The sequence below is a fragment of the Muscardinus avellanarius genome (genome assembly GCF_963383645.1).
Source record: "Muscardinus avellanarius genome assembly, chromosome: 4".
Lineage (NCBI taxonomy): Eukaryota > Metazoa > Chordata > Mammalia > Rodentia > Gliridae > Muscardinus > Muscardinus avellanarius.
In genome coordinates, this window is record NC_137789.1 from 152,702,068 (window position 1) to 152,724,873 (window position 22,806).

Here is a 22,806-nt window from a genome sequence, read left to right on the forward strand (position 1 = left end):
CCCATCACGTCTGAGGCTGGGCTACAGGGTACGGAGAGAGAGTCGACGGTGCCATTCTGCTCTGCCACCGGGCAAGTTGGGGCCGGCACTGAAACCAGAGTGATCCCCACCCAGCCAGAGTGAGGTGCAGCCCCGGGGGATGCCAGCCATCGCCACGCAGGGCTGCTGCTCACAGCCTCCGCTCTCGGCAGGGGTGTGAGTCTCTGGAAAGTTAAAGTCTTACTCTGTCCAGGGAGGTGAAGACATGGCTGGCCTCTGCAGAGCCAAAGGCACCGATTCCACCTCCACTGTGCTCTGGTCCCCCAAAACACCAAAACCAGGTGCCAACTCGCAGTCATCTGGTGGGGTCTTGGGGAATGCAGGACTGGAAGGCCCCGCAGGAGGAAAAGGGTCCTAATTCCAAGCCAAAGGGGCTTCGTGAGGAAGAGCAGCCAGGCTTTGGAATCCTTTCACCTCTTTCTCTCACGTTCTTTTTCCTTTTTTTTCTTTTTCTTTTTCTTTCTTTCTTTTTTTTCAGCAAAGAGTTGAATGCTGGGTGTGGTAGCAGCAGCTCCCTCTCAGGTTCCTGTTGGCCTACGCCACAGTGACCATGATGCAAAGGAGTCGGCGTGTGGGTACAGGAGACTGGCCTAGGAGTCTGGAACACCCAACTAAGACCTGACTCTGATGGCTTTTTTTTTTTTTTTTTTTTTTTTTTTTTAATGGGGACTGAATCCAGGGCCATTCTACCTTTGAGGTATACCCCCAGCCCTACTTTTTAAATTTTTTGAAATAGAATCTTGCTAAGTTGTGAGGGCCTCCTAAATTTCTGAGATTGCCCTCAACCCTGCAATCCTTCTGTCTCAGCCTCCCAAGTACTAGGATTACAGGCATGTATCACCACACCCAACCTGCTCCGGTGCCTTCTAAGTGCTTGCAGGAACCCCTTACCCTCTGCACTGGATCGCCTCTCTGTGAAATGGGGTGAGGAGTGGAGGAGGGGGTCAAGAGGTCAACTCAATAAACTGCAAGCACCTGAACTCTATGATCTTGTTCTGCAAGTCCAACAACCAAAGCAGACCTGGGACGTCCCTGATGACAGCTTTCATCAAAGGTAGAACTAGAAAAAGAGAATGTCAGCTGCTGGCCAGCTCTGTTGGTCCCAAAATGGCATTTGGTTTGTTGAATAAGACTTCTCACTGAGGCAAATAAATCCTCCTAAAGATCCCTTCTAACCCTCAAGAAAACCCAGCTTTGAAAGGAGGAAACCAGTATTGGTGGCTGGCCACCTACGTGCCAATGTAGCGCAGTCACCTGTTATCCCACCCAATGTCCTGCAAACCAGCGTTGTAGCTTAAACTGTTGTAGCTTAAACCCCAGGAAGAAATGTCCATACCTTACCCCCCTGAAACCTATGGATGTGACCTTATTGAGAAAGAAGGTCTTTACAAACAGAAAGTTAAGGATATAGAAATTAGACCATCCCAGATTTAGGGTGGGCTCTGAATCCAATGGCAGGTGTCCTCAGAAAGACAGATTTGAGATACACAGAGAAGGCTTATGGGAAGGTGGAGGCAGAGGCTGGAGTGATAGTCTCAGCCAAGGAATGCAAGGGATTGCTGAGAGCCACGGGAAGCAGTGACAGAGGCATGAAACCAATCAACACCCTGACTCTATACTCACAGGCTCCAGAATTGATAAGCAAATTCACACCTGCTGTGTCAAGCCAATCAGCCTCGGGTCACTTGTTATAGCAGCTCCTGGAAACTAATACAACCATCAGAGAAATGAGGTATGGGATCATCGTTCCAAATTTACTGACCAGAAAACTGAAGGAATCTCAGAAGAGCTAAGGAACTGTTCCAAGTCACCTGGTACCCAGGTATGTCCTCTGATGGACCCTTCCTACTCTTGTCCCAATACCTGGCGCTTTCTAACACACGTCAGTCTGAACTTCTTTACTGTCAAACACAGGGAAGTAGAAAAAACTAATGACTTCTCCTGCGTGTAGCTTCCTGGGGGCAGGGCCCCCACCAGATCCAGAGCTTCCACACCACCCACTCATGAGCCGCAGCAAAGCTGTAGCACCTCCTGCAGCCAGCTATTTGAGGGCGGCCTGTTTTTACTATTGCCACAATTACTGAGACGTGGAGCTTCGCACTAATTTTCCCTTGCAGTCAGTGGCTGAAAAGTAATGGTGTCGATTTTAATGAGGATCAGAGGATCAAGCGAGGCCCCAAAAAGGGCTCCCATAAACGCAAGCATTTCCCGCGCTCACAACAATGGCTTGCTGTTTAATTCCAGAACACAAAAACGTCACTTAAATTACACGGCTTTTACATTAGCGTGCTTATGGGGATGCCTTTCCAAGGAAGAATTTCAATAAAAAGATCTCGCCCATTTTGATGCTGGCTAATAAATATCTGAACCACAGAGCTATGTATCATAGCAACAAAAATAGAACCTGGGAGAATGTGAACGAGCACAGGACTTCCTCTTCACTGGGAAAGGGTTTCTGATTTACTGCGAAACAGAGAGGTGGCCGAGAGCCTGTTAGCATGTAGCAGTATATTAAATTTGGGCCTGTGGGCCACCAGAAATTTGTTGCGCAGGCCCGATCTTTTTGTTTCCACTTACGGAGATGTTCAGAGTAACTGCCAGGCCCGTAAGTCTACATGAGACGCTTTAGCTGACTCAATTCTTATTTTATTAGTGCTTCTCAAAGCAATTACTGGGGTTTCGAGCAGAGATGAGAGTATTTCACACCTCCATCTTTACTGAAAATGTCTTATACTCCACTGACTTTTGGCTTCTATTTATAAAGGAGGTTCAAGGCTTGGGAAATTACTGGAGTTGAGCTTTAATGGATATTCCCAACCAGCATTGTGTCATTACTGGCCTGTGTTGAGCTGGGCAAGCTCTCAAGTCCGTGACATAATCAAGCCTCTCTCTGCATTGCCCCGTACACCCCGCGCTCCCTCTACATCACACCACTGAATCATACGCTCTTTTCAAAAAGACTGATTGCCAGAGGATTAACATTAGACAGCACAATTCCATTATTCAGCAGCCCAATTCAAATCCCAACCCTACACTCTAAGAGAGATTTCAGGCCTTCTCAGGGCTGAGCTGCCAGAAAGCTGAAAGGGGAGGTGGGGCGAGGGGGTTCCAGAATGTTTTACATAACAACTCAATGTAAGACCGGCTGGAGGCAAGAGCCAGGGACAGGGCGGCTCGAACAGGACACCACAGTTCTTGGAACAGCCCCAACCATCTTAAGGAACAATCTGTAGACCTAGGCAAAGCTCTAATCCCCGAAGACCGCTGGAGCACAATTATTTTTTCCCACAATAAATTACTTAATTACGAAATTAGGCATTTAGAACTTTTAACCCAAAATCTAACCTTCCTTAAATAAAAACAGTGCATGTCGAATTCAGTGTACACGAAGCCCAAGGTAAACTCCAGGCCACGTGCTCTCTGATCAATGGATTTGCAGCGCGTCGATGCAAACATGGATGATAACCGTTTGCTCTCGCATTTAAGTGTCACTTCTCTTTGGGTTTGTTTTGTAAAATATCTGAACACAGTAATTCTCACTATAAAACATACCACGAATATCACTATGAGAAAGGGGGGTTTTAAGAGTCAATCTTTTATGAATAATCAATTCGCATTAATGCTTCTGAATAACTTAAATGTTCAAATTAATATCCTTTTCACTGAATCACTGAATACCTACATGCAAATGGAAGTAAAGACCGTATCATGCTTTCGAACACACCAGACATCTTGGGAATTAAATGCCGCTTAACTTGACAGAAAATCAGAATGACTTTCTGCTTAATTTTCAGTTAACCTAAACCTTCAGTTAACTAAATCTATGGTTAAACCGGTTTTTAAAAAGTTTTTTAGCCAGGAGCAGCGGCATGTGCCTGTAATCCCAGCACTTGGGAGGCTGACTACAAGCAGATCACAAGTTTGAGGACAGCAAAAGCAATTCAGCAAGACCCTGTCTCAAAATAAAAAGGGCTGAGGTAGGGGCAGGGCTGGGGGAGGGAGGGTGTAACTCGGTGGTAGAGAACCCCTGGGTTCAATCTCCAATATCAAAATAAAGGGGGAGTGGTTTAATGACCCTTTGGGCAATTCAAATATCTGTGGACTCTCTCTCTCTTCCAAGAGTTAATGTAAGCTGGGCATGATGGCACATGCCTGTAATCCCAGCACTTGGAAGGCTGACACAGGAAGATCTCATGTTGGAGTCTAGCCTCAGCAATTAAGAAGGCCCTGAGAAACTTAGTGAGGCCCTAAGTTTCAATATAAAAATTAAATAGGGCTGAGGGTGCACCTCAGAGGTAGAAGGCCCCTGGGTTCAATACCTAGTACGACGACTACTACTACTATTACTCCTACTACTACCATGACTTGTTTCTGATGGGAGCTGAAGGGCACCTCGACGTACAGCACTTCCCAGCTCAGTCACTGTGCTCTTTCCCTTTACTCCTCAGGCCATGACACAGTCGCCCTCCCACGGTCACTGTGCCTCTCTTGTGAAGGCAGAGGTCTCCCACAGCACACCGGAGCCCTCTGTCCTGCACACACAAATAGTTTTCAAAGTAATCTCAGCTTCCAGAAGGTTAGGCATTGCACGCCACATGCCCACCTCGCAGAAGATGAGGCTGGGGAGCTAAGAAGATCCCGTACAAGCCAACAAACCTGGCTCATCGGGGAACAGAACACTGTCAAAAGACAGAAGAACCCTTCCCAAATGATAGCTTGTATATGGAAAGAATGAAAAAGAAAACAAAAGCAACTCTGGTTTCAAATGAGTTACACTAGGACAGGCCAGCGTACGGCTGCCCCTGGAGGGAGCGCACACTCACCGACAACGTCCAGGTGGTACGTGTGGTTGATGGCCCCGTACTCATTCTCCACCACGCAGGTATAGTTCCCTTTGTCAGATGGGACCACGCTTTCCATAATAAGGCTCCAGTGCTGGTTTCGGACCTGAAAAGACCAGAGTAAAGGTGGTTATTTAATCATCTTAATGCAGAACACCAGTTACTGTGCTTTCTTAATTCAAAATGAAGTTGGTGCCAGACGTGGTGGCCCACGGCTATAATCCCAATACTTGAGGAGCACAGGTTCGAGGCCGGCCTTGGCAACTTAGCAAGACCTTTAGCAACTCAGCAAGATCCTGTTTCAAAATTTAAAACAATTAAAAGGGCTGTGTGTGGGGGGGTATCGCTCAGATGTGGAATGCCCCTGGGCTCAATAACCGGTACCATACACACAAAGAATAAAATCAAATTGGTTGAGAATGAAGATATATAGCAAAGCATGTATTTAGCATGTATAAGTCCTTAGGTTCAATTCCAAGAAGCACCCTGCCCCCCCCCCAAAAAAGGAATTAGTTGGAAAGGAAGGGAAGATAGAAGAATCACCTAACTTACAAAGTGGCCTCAGAATGCTAACAAATGAAAACAATTCTCATCACCACACGAACGCCAATAGGTGGGTACAGACACATTCAGAGACTCAGAGACTTCCAGGAGTGCAGAGCGGGTCTGCCACTGTTGTGGATTTGAAGGTTCCTCCAGGAAAACCCGAGTGGCCCACGAACACGCACACAGCCCACACGGTATCCAGGGCCCCGGGTGGTGGGCTCCTGGGCCACCCATCCCGGGGATCCTCAGTCCTGTAGCACCAAAGAACCATCTAGAGCCGGTCCCGGTGGGCACTGTCTGTGTACCACAGCCTTCCTTTCTACCATATTCGATTTTTCTAAGAAGCCATCAGGCAGGCACTATTATTGTTCCTATAGCTTTTAGGCTGTGGCCCCATTTTTCTTTCTCCATGGCCCTCAGACACTGTCTAGAAGCTTCAAGAGGTTTCAGCTGGGCACGCGGGCCTGTGTTTCCCTTCACCGCTGGTGTCTGAATAGATGTTATGTGTCCCTGAAAGATATACCCAGAATTCTAAATATGGGAGCAGTGACTCTGTACGACACAGAAGTTAGACAACCACCTGTTTACAAACTCCTTGGGACTCTGCAAAGTTAAGAAACGTGTGGGAAAATGAGCCTCGGCGACTCCTCCCCACGGTTTTGTCAACACGTAGATGGGATTCTAATGTTCTACCTGGCTTTAAAACACTGCAATAGACTGACGATTTTAAACAAGCATTGAGTTTTCTTTAATAGGACAACATGCAAATCTGTCTGTAGTGTTCAAAGCATTAATATTTCTTTTCTCTCTCTGTTCTTTCTTTGGGGTAGTGGTACTAGGGATTGAACCCAGAATTGTTCTACCTCTGAGCTATACCCTAGTTTATTATTTTTTTTAAATTTTGAAACAGGGACTTGCTAAGTTATTATGGCTGTCCTCAGGTCTGTGATCCTCCTGTCTCAGCCTCCCAAGTACTGGGATTACAGGCACGCGCCACCCTTCTCAGATAAGGCTTTAATATTTCTATCCAAATCACTCTTGAGGATTTAGAACAAGGCCCTCCAGAGAAATGGAAAGAAAAAATAAAAGCCAGTGCCTACTAATCTTGACGGTGGTTTCAGAAACGTTGACTGACCTTCTGAATGATGCCTTGGGCATCACAAATGTTTTCAGCCTTAATCACATAAAAACCCATAATACGGGCAGAGCCTTTGCAGGCACATAAGTGATTTAAGGAACTAAATCAGAGAACAGAGAAAATCATCCTGTAACTACCCCGGTTATAAAAATCAGGAGGGCAGAACAGCCGTCCGCTGTGGCTAACCGAGCCAGTGCGCGGCACGACAGCCCAGGTAGGAGACCACCGTTGCGCGCCATCCCCTGGCCCCATGCAGCTGTTCCAGCAGAGGCGAATAAAGAACGAGCCCCGGGCAGTCACCTTGCTGCTCACCCAATTCCATGGAGGCATCTCAGAGCCCAGCATCCTGGCGCTGGTGGTGGGAAACTGATCCTCCCTGTCACAGGGATGCATCTGGCCGTAAAATGAACCAATGCATCTCATCTACACGAGGAAAAGGCTGCTCCCGACGTGGGGAAGGCAAGCTTTGAGCTCTTGCCTTGGCTGTAACTTGTCATAGAACCAAACCAAGGGGTAAGGTCTCCCTTAGGAGAGAAGGGTCCCCACGTGGACGGGTGTTCTGCAGGAAACGTGGATGGTAGATACTCCAGTTCTATGAACTCTACCCCAACCCCCCGGCACCTGAGTGCTACGTGGAGATGTATGGCCAAGAGCGCAGCGGAGACAGAACCTCTCGTCTTATCTTGAGGCAGGTGGCCCCATAAAGAGACCCTCCCTCACCCCAAGCTCTCAGAGGTATAGATATGACTCTCCTTGCTTGAGGAACCAGGCACTTGGCAGGTGAGCTAGGGATGGAGCCACAGGCCCCTACGCCACCGAGCCTTGTAATCCGGCATTTAGCCCTGCTGTAAATATTCAGTTCTTTGAGCCCCCGCTCAAATGTCATGCCCATGAGCCCTTAATCACAGCAGCGCCTGTCTCTGGACCCCATTCAAACTGTCAATGTCTTTCTTGTGCCTGGATCTAGATTTGGCCCATAGGGTATTCCAAATGGAACTGAACCTGAATGGAGCGGGGAGGAGACATGTCCGTCCGCCTCCCCAGCCCAAGGCGTGAAAGCCTGGCATGCGGGGCTCTGCATGGTAGCTGCCTACTTTTTCTTTTTAAACCCTAAGGCATACGGTCAGCTCAAGTCTCTTATGGGGCCCTGGCATTCCATGCAAGATCCCTCTTCAAGGGAGCAGGTTCCCTGAGTATTTACTTCCCGGGGATACACTACAAACATTAATAAGTTAATACTAGAATTCTCTCAAGATAAGTACCATTTAACAAGCAGGATGTTCCCACCCGGCCAGAACCTTGGGACTAGATCAATATTGCCCCATGCGGTGCTGTTAATATTTACTTTTTTGTACCACAAATCCAGTATTTGGTTCCTTGACATACCTCCAATCCCAAATTTTATGAGCTGTGGCATTTTCCAAATGGCTGCCCTTAGAAAGTCCCAACAGTGGGACTTCTGACACTTTTGACACTTCAGTGGGGGATATCCCACAGCCAATTAGTGGCTGCTTGCTTAATAGAGTTGCAAGAGTAACTCTGTGGAAACAGAAACAAAGGCACACAGTTTGGGGCTTTGCTAAATCGCTACGTTTTTATGCAGCGCTTCAGTGTAAACCTACAGAGGCCACCCCTCCGACAAAAACGGAGGAAATGCCCCTCAGCATCTTTTTAAACCCCTCGGATTGTCAACGCTACGATCATCCTGCCAGGTAGACCAAGTGAACACACACCATCTTTGCTTTCACAGAGCAGAGACTGTAAATACCCCATAAGCATGAAAAACTGTCTAACCTCATTAACAATCAGGGATATGCAAATTGAGACAATTACGAGGCAGTGTTATTCACCAGCTGATTAACAACAATTAGAAAGATCCATGTCAGTCAGTACTTGGTGAGCCTGGGGGGAAACAGATTCAAGTCAAGAAAGGGAACATAAATTAGAAAAAAACTATTTCGTAAAATAATTTGGTGGTGGCTATTCAAATTAGCAATGCATTTTTTCTTTTTACCTAGTTAACTACCCTTCTAGGAATTTCATCCATAGAAACTACATGATTACTTCAAGGTAGATGAACAAACCTGTCACAAGGTGCATTTTTTTAGCACCATAGCAACAAAATTTGGAATCCATCAAGAAGAGTCCTTAATAATATATAGTTCATACTACATGAACTAACAGAGGTCCATTCCAACAGAAAAGTGCATAGTCCCTAAAGGAATCGATATACTCAGTGGCACTGGGGACTGAATCCAGGGACATTCTACCTCTGAGCTACACCCTCAGCCATTTTATTTTTATTTGGAAACAGGGTCTCACTAGATTGATGAGACTGTCGCTAGTTGCTGAGACAGTCCTCAAGCCTGCGGTCCTCCCATCTCAGCCTCCCAAGTACTAGGATTATACGCATGTGCCACCACACCCAGCAAAGAACGGATATTTTAATGTTCAGACTTGGGAACATAGCATTATATAGTAATTGATAAATGAAAAGAGGATGCTGAATATAAGAAACTATATTCATGATTTAATTTGAAAAGAAATACAAACATGAGGCATGGAGAGAGACCTGACACTATGACTCTATAAACATGGCTGAAATCAGAAAGAAAATATGCCAAGTTGTTAGCAATACACTTGATAGAATTAAGTGGTTAGATTATGAATGCTGTTTACTTTTTTCGCTTTTAAGACTTCAACAGAAATCTCTCCCATGTAACAACATGCGAAACAGAACAGCTCCTGCACCATCCACTTGGGACTGGATCCTACACGGTAGAAGTCCTGAATCTCCAATTCTCTGGCCAACCAAACACAAAAGCCAGGGAGAAGAGAAATGCTGGGCCAACCAACACACACGCACGCACGCACGCACATACACACACTGACACATACACACACACTTCCTTCATTCCTGCCCATGGCCAAAATTTTTTGGAATTCATCTTTCTTTTCCATCTGCCAAGTAACAGAATTAGACAGCAGCACGGGGCTTCAAAACTATGTTCACTAAAGTCTCTTTAAAATAACATTTCAATATTGAAACAAAGCAGACTGACTCCAAGGACCTGGATTCTCTTGCTTATAGAACAAAAAGCGGATTCCACAAACATTCCACACCCGCGTCAAGGCGAAGACAGAAGGTGGCCCAGACAGGTTTTTTCAGAAATCTCCTGTTACCCAAATCTCTTAAGGTGCCTGGTAAATCCCCAGTTACCTTCAGGTGGCAACTGGGAATGTAGATTTAGTTTGAATAACACCAACATGGTTAGGTGAAAGGTCAAAGACCCTACCGGCCACCTGGATGTGTGGCTTCCACATTGCAAAATAATATCAACATTTCCAAATACCCAGAGGTTTGATAACACTAGAATAAACATCCAACAGCTGTCCTGTGTGCCAGGCCCAAAGTCATGCCCGTGTGATGGCAAACACTCCCATGACTTCCCTTCATCGGAACCGGGTCTCATCCACCCTGGAAGACAGCAATCTCTGTGACCTGCTCCTTAGGAATCCTCCCCATCATCTACGGTTATTGAGATACATAAAATCACTGGGCACGGTGGCACGATAAATCCCTAGAATCCTAGCACTTGGGAGGCTGAGACAGGAGGATCACAGGGCCAAGTTCAGAGAAGTTAACTTAGACCCTGCTTCGCCGGGCGTGGTGGCGCACGCTTGTAATCGCCGCGCTTAGGAGGCTGAGACAGGAGGATCGCAGAGGTTTGAAGCCAGCCTCAGCTACTTAGTGAGGCTCTCAGCAACTTAGTGAGACCCTGTTTCCAAATAAAATAGAAAATAGGTCTGGGAGTATAACTCTCAGAGGTTTTCTACCTCTGGGTTCCACCCCCAGTAGCACACACACACACACACACACACACACACACAAAATAGATCCTGCTTCAAAATAAAAAAAATAAATAAAGAGGGCTAGGTTGTCACTAAGAGGTAGAAGGCCCCTGGGTTTAAATTCCAGTAGCAAAATGAAATAAAATAATATAGGGCTGGTGGTGTAGCTTAGGGGTAGAATGTTCCTGGGTTTAATCCCTAGTGCCTCACGTGCACGCACGCACATCCATCCTATTTCATTTTTGGCAGGCCCCTGGCGACTTCCAAACCATCCCTTTCAAATGTATCTGCACAAACTGATCTCACAAATGTCAAGGGTTGTGGCACTTGCATCTGCTTATCGCACAGATGTGAAGGCAAACACCTGTTAATGCTTAAACTGTGCATCGCAGAAGTTTGCTTTCCCAGAGGTGGCCGGAGATCGATGCCGGCCATCAGACTCTCGAGGTTCAGCAGTGGGATCTCTTCCCTCTACTCGCTGGCTCTCTCCAGAGGAGGTGGGAAGTGAGTTACAAACCGCAAGGCTGTTCTCTTAGATGCCTTTGCTGGAAGGCGTCACAGTGCAGGTGACAGCAGAACATCCACCACTTTTCAAACTTAACTCTTGAAAAGTTTCATGACCTTCCCCGAAAACCTAAACAGAGAACTGCCATATGATCTAGCAATCCCACTCCTAGGTACACGCTCAAAGGAACTGGAGGGCTCATATACTTATGTAACTGTAACATTATTCATAATCAAAGAAAGATATGAAATCTTGAGTGTCCATCAACAGATGAATGCTTAAATGAAATGCAGGCTATCTATCCAATAATCTTATAGAGCCATAAAAATGAAAGTTTTGAGTCATGCTACAGCTTGGGTGACTCTTGGACACATTATATATTAAGTAAAATAAGCCAGGCACCAAGAGACAAATATCCTATAATTCCACTTATACGAGGTACCTAGAATAAATAGGTAATTCACAGACAAAAAGTAGAAATGAGGGTGAGTGGGTTTACTGTTTAATGAGTAGAGAGATTCTATTTGGGTGATGAGATCTGGAAATAGTAATGATTATAAACTCTATGAATGTAACTAATGCCTCCTGGACTTTAAAATGATCTTAAATGGTAACTTTCATTTATGGACCATTTCACCATCTTTTATTAAAATCTCCTAACTACCAAAGGGGTCATGGAAGTTGGAAGAACAGCATCGCCACCACCTCCAACTTTGCTCTCAACAGCATCCCCTGGGCTAATGGTACTGACATGCTCTCGGGGAGCAGTTCCTCCACCGCTGTGATTCTCATTTAGCAGTAACAGTGATTTTATAAAAGCTGGGGCCACATTTGAAGGAAGCCATATAGGATGCTCCTCCTCTTCTTCCTCCTCTTCCTCTTCTCCTTCCCCTGAACTACAGCCCCCAGCCCTCTTTTATTTTCTATTTTGAAATAGTCTGGCTAAGTCATTAGCAAGAGTGAGGTGAGGATTGTGGTGGCCCATTAATTATCTTGGTTTATCTTCATTGCAATAACTGTTCAAGACACCGTGAAATATCTAGCCATGAAAGCAACATCTTTATGAAAAAAAAATCTGTGTCCTTATCTAAGATGAAATAATGTCTGATTCCGCATCACAGTTCAGCACTAACTCATAGTTCTTAGAGGGAGAAGAGACATGCCCGCTACTCAGTCTTCTCGTTTTAAGGTGGGGCTGTGGGGCACAGAGAGCTCAAACAACTGCCCCCTGATGGAGACTGACAGAAAGCCCAGGAATACGCACAATTAGGGAGAAAGAGTCATGCTTTGGGCCAAAGCTTCATTGTTGTATTAATTACACATTAACAACATTCAACTGGCCTCTGCACACATCATAGAAAAAATAATCATTTGACTCTTACTCACTGGAGACGGCTCAGCGGGAGTCTCTGACACGCCACAAGGAGCCTCAGAAGACCCGGGAGCTCTACTGGTCTCTTTTATTAAAATGAGCTTTCTGTCCCAACTCACGAGTCTCTTTGATTTTCTTTTGCGTTTTTGTTTTCTAATCTCCCTTTGCGGCCACATGGGCACACCACGCCACAAGAGGCCATGGTGGAGTAGCAGGGCCGCGGAGGGGCCACCGGGCCGCCTATGCCCGTCCTGGGCTTGCGGGTTGGGCAGATTTATGGAGGAAAGGGAAAAGGCACAGAAATAGCAAATGTTTGTTTGCAGAAACTTGCAGGTCCTTGCTTTCTGGAAAAATCTACTTTGGAAAGCTTGACACTCAGCTTCTCCATCAAGTAAGGTGGCAAAGCCGAGCACGGTGGTGCACATCTGTAATCCTAGCTCTTGGGAGGCCGAGGCAGGAGGATCACAGTTTTAAGGACAGCCTCAGCAGTGTAACAAGACTCTCGGCAACCTAGTTAAACCCTATTTCAAAATAAAAGATAAAAAGGGCTGGGTGTGTGTGTAACTCAGAGGTAGAATGTCCATAGGTTCACACGCACATGCGCACACACACACAAGCAAGCAAAATGGATGGGTGGGACACTGGCATTAGGCCCTCCAGAATTTTGACTGGATCTCTCCTTTTGAAGAAATACTGAAGAATGAACACTGCACCTTGTACAATATAGCTCCCGCAGGTCAAATCTTCAGACACGCATTTCTTTAAAAGTTTATGTAGGCGATGAAGGAAATATCAGAGGGAAAAGCCCACACTGGGACCAAGTTCCCCACACACTGCCTGCAGAGGCCCCGTGAGGGCCGTGAGCCAGACGCAGGCCCGAGCCAGCCAAGCTGGAGGACCGACCTGCATGGAGGGTGGCCCAGCCTACAGGTGGGTACTGACCTGGGAGACCATGCAGGATGCTGGGACCTAAGCACCTGGCGCTGCTTAACACATGCTGAGCAAAGATTCCACCTTAGTTAAGTGCTAGCCGGGCAGGCGAGAGCGCCTTGGTCTTCCTTGCCCGGTCTAGCAGCCTGGGACATGACAGAATTTCTGAATTTTCAGTATTCCCAGAACGAACATCCGGTTGTGCAAGCCTCTTACACAATCATTTGCATTGGACCAGCTCACCTCCCAGGCCACCCTGACCCGTGTCATAGCCTCTTTCTCCACCAGAGGAGTCCAGAAGGACGAGACACTGGTCCTGGTCACCACAGACCCCGCACTCTACCTGAGATTACTGTCCCTGAATACCTGAATTTCATGTCTCCTTCCCTGTAGAAACAGCTCAGATATAAAACAAATAAACCCCGGCCCCGTGTGTCCCCGGAGGCGAGAGACACTGGGCAGAGGTCTCCTCATTCTGCTTTTAGAACTCAGGCACACTTCACTCAGCAGAACGTGATCATAAGTAATTAAAACTGAACTGCACCTGTTAAAAAAAAATCAAGCGGCATTTCCTAATTAAGAACCTGTCGTCTTCAGCATTATCTGTAATCACTAATTCAGATTTTAAAAAAAAAAAGCTTCTCACCCATCGTAACGATGCTGGTCCTATTTATTTTGAGACTAGGAATCTCTGGAGGCTTGTACGCTCTCTTTGTACTTATTTATGCAGCTGTTTAATTGACTGAATTCGTTCACCACCAGGATTTTAACCACCATTCTTATGCTTAAAATTATACCTAAATAAAATTGGAGCTATATATCAATTATGTAACTTTTCAGTGAGCACTTGGTGGTTAAAACAATCCCAGGGGCCACAATTTCTTCAGTGGCTTAACTCTTTCTTTTTAATGCAGACCACCAAATGCAATCTTCGTGTATTTGTTAGTAGCATGCATGCGAATGCGTTGTAGCTGCGTGTGTGCGCATGCATGTGGGCGTGTGCGCATGTGTGCGCACGCGTGTGGGCGTGTGCATGTGCGTGTGTGTGTTTTAAGGGGCCAACCTTCCAAGCTCACTGTACTTGGTCTATGGACTGAACTAAGATCAAAAGGACAAACTTGCCGATCCTCCTGCTTCCACCGCGGGGGGGTCTTAGAGCGAGGGACCGCAGTATTTCAGCATCCAAGCTTCTGAGGCACACGCCATCCAGCAGCTCCGCGTCTACTTCGCGCACACTAAAACTGCCCCCTGCCCTGCTCTTAAGGTCTGAGAGGCTTTCTTTCCCCGTGTTTCCTTTGGGTTCTGGTCTCTAGATGCTCTAGATGTCAGTTTAAAATGTTGAAACAAAAAGGACACTCTTGCCAGGCGTGGTGGAGCACGCTTATAACCCCTGTGCTTGGCAGAGACAGGAGGATCACCCTGGTTTGAAGTCAGCTGCGCTGGCTTAAGAGACCCTGTTTCCAAATAAAAATATAAAATAGGTCTGGGAGTGTAGCCTGGAGGTAGAAAAGCTTCCAGGAACCCCAGTACCACCAAAAAAAAAAAAAAAAGAAAAGAAAAGAAAATGAAAGAAAATACACTCTTTTGCAGAAGGAAATAATCCTTCAAGGATGAACACCTGCATACAAATTTTCAGAAAAGGCCTCTGGGGTGCTTCTGGTGGGAGGAGGCTCGGGTCGCTGCAGGGGTGATGTGGGGGGGGGGCAGCGTGCCATTTAGCAATGTCAAACACAACTACACATCCACTACTGCCACCAAGAACTCCTCTCCCAATGCCTCTCCCATCTGGCTTTTAAGGATGTGGGGTGTGAGAGGGAGCATCTTCTATGTTGCCCAGAGTGTGGGTTTCTCAGAGGGGCCCTGTGATCCCCCTCAATCCAGGCATTCATGCCCTGGGGCCATCTCCTCCCAGGTAACTTGTTAATAATAGAAAACAGCGCAAGTCCAATGGTGGTACTTCCATGATTGGGTTGCGAAAGGCAGTAGCATCTGGGTTCCTCCTCTCCCTCTCTCTGAATCCTGTTTGATTGCCCTGAAGACAACATGGCAGCTGCCCTAGAAAGACGTATGTAGCAAGGAACTATGGGCGGCCAGCAGCCAACCCGCTTACAGGTGAATCCTGACAACAACCACATGCCTGTTCCTTCCCCTGTTAATCCTTCAGGTGAGACCCAGTCCTAACTAGACCTTGACTACAGTCCTGGGAGAGACCTAGGGATCAAGGAACCCACTGGGCTGCACCTAGCTCCCTGATTTGTTTGGTTTTTGTTGTTGGTTTTTTGGGGAGTTTTTTTTGGGGGGTGGTGGTACTGGGGTTCCTGGAAGCTCTTCTACCTCCGGGCTACACTCCCAGACCTATTTTATATTTTTATTTGGAAACAGGGTCTCTTAAACCAGCGCAGCTGGCTTCGAACCTGCAAGATCCTCCTGTCTCCGCCTCCCAAGCGTGGGGATTACAAGTGTGCGCCACCACGCCTGGCCTAGTTCCCTGATTTATGACAACTGCTGTTTAAAGCCTTTGCACCTTGGGGTAATTTGTTACACAGCACTAGGTAACCAGTACACCCACTCATGTTGCAAATGCAAAGAATTTCATAGTTAAGCTTCCTTACGTCCTCTTTATTTATTAAATTCTTAAAGCTCTCTATTTCCATGGCAGATAATTTACAAAGTCCATCTCTCTCTTCTCAAGACACCCTTACTTCCAATGCAGCTCCAACCCTTCCTTAATCTCCTTATTCTTATTTGCCCAACGAGCTAGCACCGCCCTTCCTTGACAACCACACTCTGGCGGTTTCATCCTCTGAGCAGACTTCCCCTCATCCCACTGCTGGCTCTCATGGCTGCTGCCTTGCTTGACCAGGCCCCTCTGAGATGGGGCCATGCCCTGGTCTCTTGGGTTTTCCCAGGGACTAGGACAGTGTCCAGCACAGGGGTACTCAATCAACATTTTCTGAATGGAGGAACAAAGACCAGGAAGAGCATTCACAGGCACCTCCGGAGAGATGCCATCTGATTTACACACCCCAGCTTCAAGACTAAATTCCAGGTCATTCTGCGATGGGCTCTGGGGAATCCTTGAAGATGAAGGCTGGGCTGTACCTCCCAACATTCTCTGCTAATGAATTTCTTCACGCTCTGAGTCTATACTCCAGGTCCACTCACTGTTAATGCAGCCCAGCTCACTCAAGGCAACTGTGCTGAAACTTCTCAAATTCTGCACCAGCTTAAGTTTTACAGATCATAAAGTGTATAGAAAACAGACCCTCAACTTTCGACCCTTCGGTTATTAAATTCTCCTCATATAAAGAACAATGCAAATGGGGATTGTAGCTTAAAAATACGTGCAAGTCCAGGGCGATTTGCTAAAAATATCAAACACTGACACGATCAATTATGATAATGACTGACTTTTCTCAAAAATAGTCCCTCTAGCTCTTGCTAACTTCAGAAGACTTTGAAAAATAAACAGACATGTAAGAAATGCAATATTTGGAAAGTTTAATTCTACCTTATAGCCTCCGATGCGGTGCTCCTGCTTAAATTCCTTCCCGTTCTTCAGCCACCTCATGGTCGGGGTTGGATTCCCCCCAGCTGGACAACGGAACTTGACGGTGTTGGCTGCGGGGACGGCGTGAAGCCGCTTCTCCATCTTCTCCGTGTTGGTCCAGTACGGGGCTCCTGATTTAGAAAACAACGTCCTATTACAACCTATGTAGAGGGGACGGCTGCATCTCCACGTTAAATTCCAAATAGGTAAGCTCATTTTGCTTCACTCGAGAAAGGTCTGATGTTTTAAATCTTCGGATGATATTTACGGTAGGACAATATTTTCAGAAGTCTTTTCCAGCTGGCCTAGCAGAAGGCCCCTAGAGGGACTGCTTATTGGTTTATGTCTATTATCGGGGGTGGGAGGGGAACATGTGAGGTACCTTCTCTCTCTTTTTCTTTCTTGGTGCCAGAAAATAATTTCATGTCAAATCCTATTTGAAAATGCTACTTTATACTTACAGTAACAACACAGGCAATAACACGAGATCAGTCCTCCAAAAATACATCATCTTGGGCCTATTAAATGAGTATACATACACAATGGGAAAAGCTAGCTCAAGAGCCCCGTCAGCGTATCCATGGCAGCTTTACTTTAAAGGGGGATTCATAGCATAAATTATCATCCAAGTATGGGAAAATAATCTGGGAAGACTCATTAACTTCCTAGCACTGTATACAACATAACAAAATGTCACCTCCCAAAATATATTTTGATTTTTTTAAATAAAATTGTTTCCCCAATGGCATTTATAAACACTGTAACCCTACCGCCACACATAAGCCGATCACTTAATACAAAGCTACTAATAAATGTTATGGAGAGTCATGCCCTCTTAATGGTCCTCACGGCCATAGATATAAGCAATTTTTTTAACTCAAGAAAGAAGATAAACTTTTCAGCCATCAAGTGATGTAACACTGCATAAACAGCATATATCAGAACAGACTATATATTTTTCATGCCTGTTAATTATGGTCACTAACCGCTATTGACAGAAGGCTTCTTATTTGCCTAGAACTGCTTGAAGAGCTTTTACACGTTTAACGTTATTGACCCTCACCACAGTCCAGTGAGACAGACACCACTGTATCCCTGTCCACAGGGAAACTGAGTCCCTGAGCCATTCAGTAATCTGCCAAAAGTCACAAAGCTTTCAGAAGTAGGCCAGGACTTGAGCCAAACCAGCGTGGTGCCAGAACCCACTGTCTTCAGCCTATTCTCTGTGGCTAACAAGAACTGGCTTCCCTGGAGGGTTAGAATCCATGTCTTTGACCAGTATGATATTTAAGACTGGAGTCTGAGCTGGGCGTGGCGCAGGCCTGTAACCCCAGTACTTGGGAGGCTGAGACACAAAGACCAGACGTTCAAGGACAGCCTCAGCAACCTAGTGAGAACCTGTTTCAAAAACAGAAACAATAAAAAGGGCTGGGGGTGTAGCTCAGAGGTAGAGTGTCCCTGGGTTTAATCCCCAGTACAAAAAAAAAAAAAAAAAAAAAACAAGAAAAGACTAGAGTCCAGGACAGCCAGCCTGGTTTCTTTTACTACAGTCTAGAACTTTCACTGGAATCTCAGCAATTTAACTTTTCACAGGTACACCTTAGCAAACTGTCACCAAAATCCCTGTGCTCCCTTCCCCAAAAAGGATCCATCAACAGGACCCTCAACATTCTAGAAAGATGTTTCGTAACTGTGCTGCCTTCTACATTACACTTAGGAACAGAAATGCCCGCATCCAAGACACCAAACCTTATATCTGCCACACGCTGGCTCTAGAAACCTGCTGTAAAGGTGGGACTGAGATGTCTTAACAGGGGCAGCCTACCTAGCGTCTCATCCTTGTGCACACTCAAGAGTCAAGGTGGAGGGGTTTGGGTGGCACCTCTGTGATGTCAAGAGAGCGTAAAGAGAGAGAAGCTCTAGTTGGTCACCATGTAGGGCAGAGAGAAGACAGAGAGGGAAGACGAGGGAGAGGTAGGGAGCCCAGGGAGAAGAGACGGGCTGCAGGATCCAGCTGCGTTCGTAGTGAGCAAGCAGCTGGCTAGCCAGTTAGCTTTGGGTACCCGGTGCCACTAAGCGCGCCTACTCTTTTGAGAGTTTACCAGGGAGTTCTTGATCCCTGTTTATCACAAGACCCATGGGGCCAGGCAGACACTGAAACAATTTCAATCATCTTTCATTTTAAAAGCTTCTACTTAGGGGGGGGAAATCCGTCCACAACCACCACCACTGAAAAGAGCCCATTGAGAGCACAGAATACATAATGAGCTTTGTCGCTCCACAAAGGCTTTCACAAATCTGACCTAAATGAAAAGCATCCCTCACGCTGTCAGGTGAATGCGCTCATGCCATTTGTTTAAGTAAACACAATGGCCTATTCACAGGAATTAGCTAAATATTAATGTAGCTAGCATCAATTACGGCTGAGCCGAGCCTTCGGAATGCCTGCCTTTCTTACATAAAAGAAAGCACCAGATACACGCTTACATGCCACTGGGCATGATTTTTATGTCCCCTAAAAATGTCAGAAAGTGGGCTTGGGCTTAAAGAATGAGGAATGTTGATCTTTTCCACTCTCTCTGGGCTAAGCCATGCACGGGGCTGCACCCAGCGCTGTGATGGCCCCGACCACGTGCATTGTACAGCCCCAACCTGGCCACAGCAAAATGCAACCAGGACCTTTCTCCTGGTGCCTAAGGAATGATTTAAGGTTAGGTTGAAAAAACTCTTACTGAAATTTCTGGCAGGTAGCCACTTCCCTGGGGTGAAATTTCAATCATCAAAACTATACCTATAAATATTTTTTTTTTTTGTACTGGGGATTGAACCTCCAAGTTGTGTCCCCAGACCTTCTTACTTTTTAGTTTAAAACAGGGTCTTACTAAGTTGCTGAGGTTGCTCTCAAACCTGTGATCCTCCTATCTGAGCCTCCCAAGTATTGGGATTACAAGCATGTACCACCTGAAAGAAACTATTTTAGCTGGGCATAGTGGAACACACTTGTAATCCTAGTACTTGAGAGGCTGAGACAGGAGGATCCTAGATTCAAGGTCAGCCTCAGCAACTTAGTGAGACCCTGTTTCCAAATAAAAATTAAAATAGAGCCGGGAAGGGGGTGAAGGTAGAATGCCCCTGGGTTCAATCTCCATTACAAAAAAAAAAAAAGATAATTTTATTGTTTTTATTTTACAATGGCCGTGGAAAAACTCAAAAAAGACCAGTATTGAAATGAGAGCCCGCCGCATGAACTGCTCAGCTGTGGCTGCCTCGTTTCCTGCACACACTCTTCTCCCCTTCAACAGCTCCTGTGTTTCTACCCCAAGGACACGCCTGCATCCCACAAAACAACATCAGTACTGAAAAACACGGCGGGCCAGGCACCCCGGCCGACCCAAAGCCAAGGGCCTCTTCCACACCAGGCTGGGCTCTAACAACTTCATCTGGAGGCCCTGGCATAACAACGTCAGGACCCCGGGACACAGTAGGCGGCCCAGACACTCGGCCACCAACCTTAGATGATTCTGCAAACCTAGGACACATCATAATATCGAGCATCGGAGAATCTGCTGTGTAGACCCACCCTGGACATAAGTTCAGATCTGCATGAAGAGTGGGTGTAAAGTCAAGGAACGAGGGAGAATTGTGGCCACAGTCTCCAAAGGCATACCAGACACATGGCACTAAATCACTGGGAAAAGAGGGAGCAGACCTCGACCGTGGGTGTGGCCCCTTCAGCACTGAGACCTTGTGATGTCACATGCAGCCAGAGGGAATGCCGTGTGCGGATCTTCCTATCCCGCTAAGCTTCATTATAATGTGAGACCACAATGCACCAATAAAAGTATATTCGAAAAATATGAAGCCGGGCTGATGGCGCACGCTTGTAATCCTCGCGCTTGGGAGGCTGAGACAGGAGGATCGCGCAGGTGTGAAACCAGCCTCAGCTACTTGGGCTCTCAGCAACTCAGTGAGACCCTGTTTCCAAATAAAATATAAAACAGGTCTGGGAGGATAGCCCGGAGGTAGAAGGCCCCTGGGTTCCATCCCCAGTACCACACACACACACACACAAAAAAAAAATGACAACCCAGCCTGTAAAAAAAGGAACAGTGTTCTCTCAATCAATAAATAATGACAACTAAGAAAGTAAAAGAACACTAAGACCCAGCCTCAAAGAATAAATAAAATTCCATCATTAAGGCATGGCGTATCTACTCATTACCGGCTTCTGCCCTGAAACAGTCATTGCCGGATACTGAAAATGTTGAGTAAGTGGAATTTGACTTGAATGCCGTAGAAGTCTCCTAAGATGCGGCTGGTTCCAGGTGGATTCACAGCCCCACAGAGACTTCCCTCAAAGTGCTTCGAAGCTGCCTTTCCGCACCCGTGCGACTTCACAGTCGAGGCGCACCCTTCCCTGGGCGCTTCTCCGTTACTGTGCCTTCACAGCATCCTTGTGATGTGTCCACCAGGGCGGAGCACCAAAGGGAGGCCTGGCCTGCATGCATCCCCAGCCTATAGCATAGTCACTCAAGCATGGATGCATGGATGGATACATGGATGGATGGATGGATGCATGGATGGATGGATGCATGGACGAGCAGACAGCCGAGCAGATGCCTGTTGTAAGCTTAGCTATAAAATGAGGGAGTTGCTCTGATAAGGTCCCTCCCAGGCCTGACATTCTTTCCAGACATCTACATGCTAGGCAGATATTGATTCTGTCAACAAATAGTGGGGTGGTGGTAGGGGTTTTATTGACCATGCAATTTAAACTTAATGAGAAATCATAGGCTGCCCAGCCTGCTTGCAAAGCCCCATACACACCCCAATACTGACATCAGAGGTTTATGATCTGCCCTCCCTCCACAACCCCAAAGAGAGCACAGCCCAATGTTTAAAAGGAAAAACACGGAGTCATATTACAACGCTATGCTGAAAGAGACCTCGGTGACCATCTGGCTGATGGCTGATGTGATCCATGTCACCCAGAAAGGTTAAGTGATGTGGTCAAGGTCACACAGCCGGAGGCTGCGCGGAGCCCAGCCCCGAGTCCCCAGCTCCCGGAGCGGTGCTCCTTCACCCACTCCAGACTGCCCTGTGAACTCTCCCATGGCAATTAAGTCAAAAGTTCAAGATTTATGGGAGCCATGGATGCTGAGGGCTGCCAACTGTATTTTTATTGATGTAAAAATAAAAAAAAGATAAAAACACAGCCTGTTTCAGCTCCTAGATTAAATCACAAACTCCCTAAAGCCTCAGTAAGGCCTCTGCCTTAAGTCTATAATTAGGGCTTTTAAAAATATCACTAATCAGGACATTTGAATGCCTTGACCCCTAACAAGAGGGAAAAAAAAAAAATGTTCCTACCCTCGCAATAGACTGTGGTTCATCTGTTTTCAGTTTGACATAAACTAAGAGAAACTGAATCCAACTAGTTTGGAGATGGAGCGGGGGTGTGATCTGTGGCTTCATTTGACAGATCACATCCAGACAATGAGCACTTGATCAGAATTTTTTTTAAAACAAGGCAAAATACCACAAGCGAAACCTCTGTCCCCTGGAAGCCGGTAACCCTACAAGAATTCCCAGGATCTGCCTTCACAGCAGAGCCATCTAGCCTGCGAGGCACAACCTGTGGCAGACGTGAGACGCCCTTCTGTGGACACCTCGTTAGCTTCGGGGGGGAAAATGTCCAAACTGTGTGCGTGTTAGTTACTGGGGTCTGAACCCAGAGGCCTTCTGCCTTCAAACTACACGTCCAGCCTTACTGTATTTTAGCTTTTAATTTTGAGACAGGGTCTTACTAAGTTGTTGAAAGTCTTGCTACACTGCTGAGGCTGCCCTCGAACCTGCGATCCTCTTGCCCCAGCCTCCCAAGTACTGGGATGACGGGTGTGCGCCACCACACCCAGTCCAAGCCACTTACCAATGAGTTTTTCATCATGAAGAATTGCCAGAAACTCGCGGGGGGGGGGGGGGGGGCATGAGCGCTGCATTCACCAACTTAGATACCATCTCTCCCAAGTTAAA

At 46.5% G+C, this 22,806-nt stretch overlaps 1 protein-coding gene across 5 annotated transcripts in view; it reads right to left on the bottom strand.

Annotated features, from left to right (window-relative positions):
- FGFR2 (fibroblast growth factor receptor 2) overlaps window positions 1-22,806 on the bottom strand; it is a gene marked incomplete at both ends in the record, with an annotated part of 105,464 nt that overhangs the window by 51,821 nt on the left and 30,837 nt on the right. For all 5 annotated transcript variants that reach the window (XM_080695414.1, XM_080695412.1, XM_080695411.1 and 2 more), the window contains 2 exons: window positions 4,863-4,986; window positions 16,735-16,904. In XM_080695414.1, the coding sequence (XP_080551540.1) occupies window positions 4,863-4,986; window positions 16,735-16,904 (294 nt within the window). The remainder of the gene's footprint in view (window positions 1-4,862; window positions 4,987-16,734; window positions 16,905-22,806) is intronic.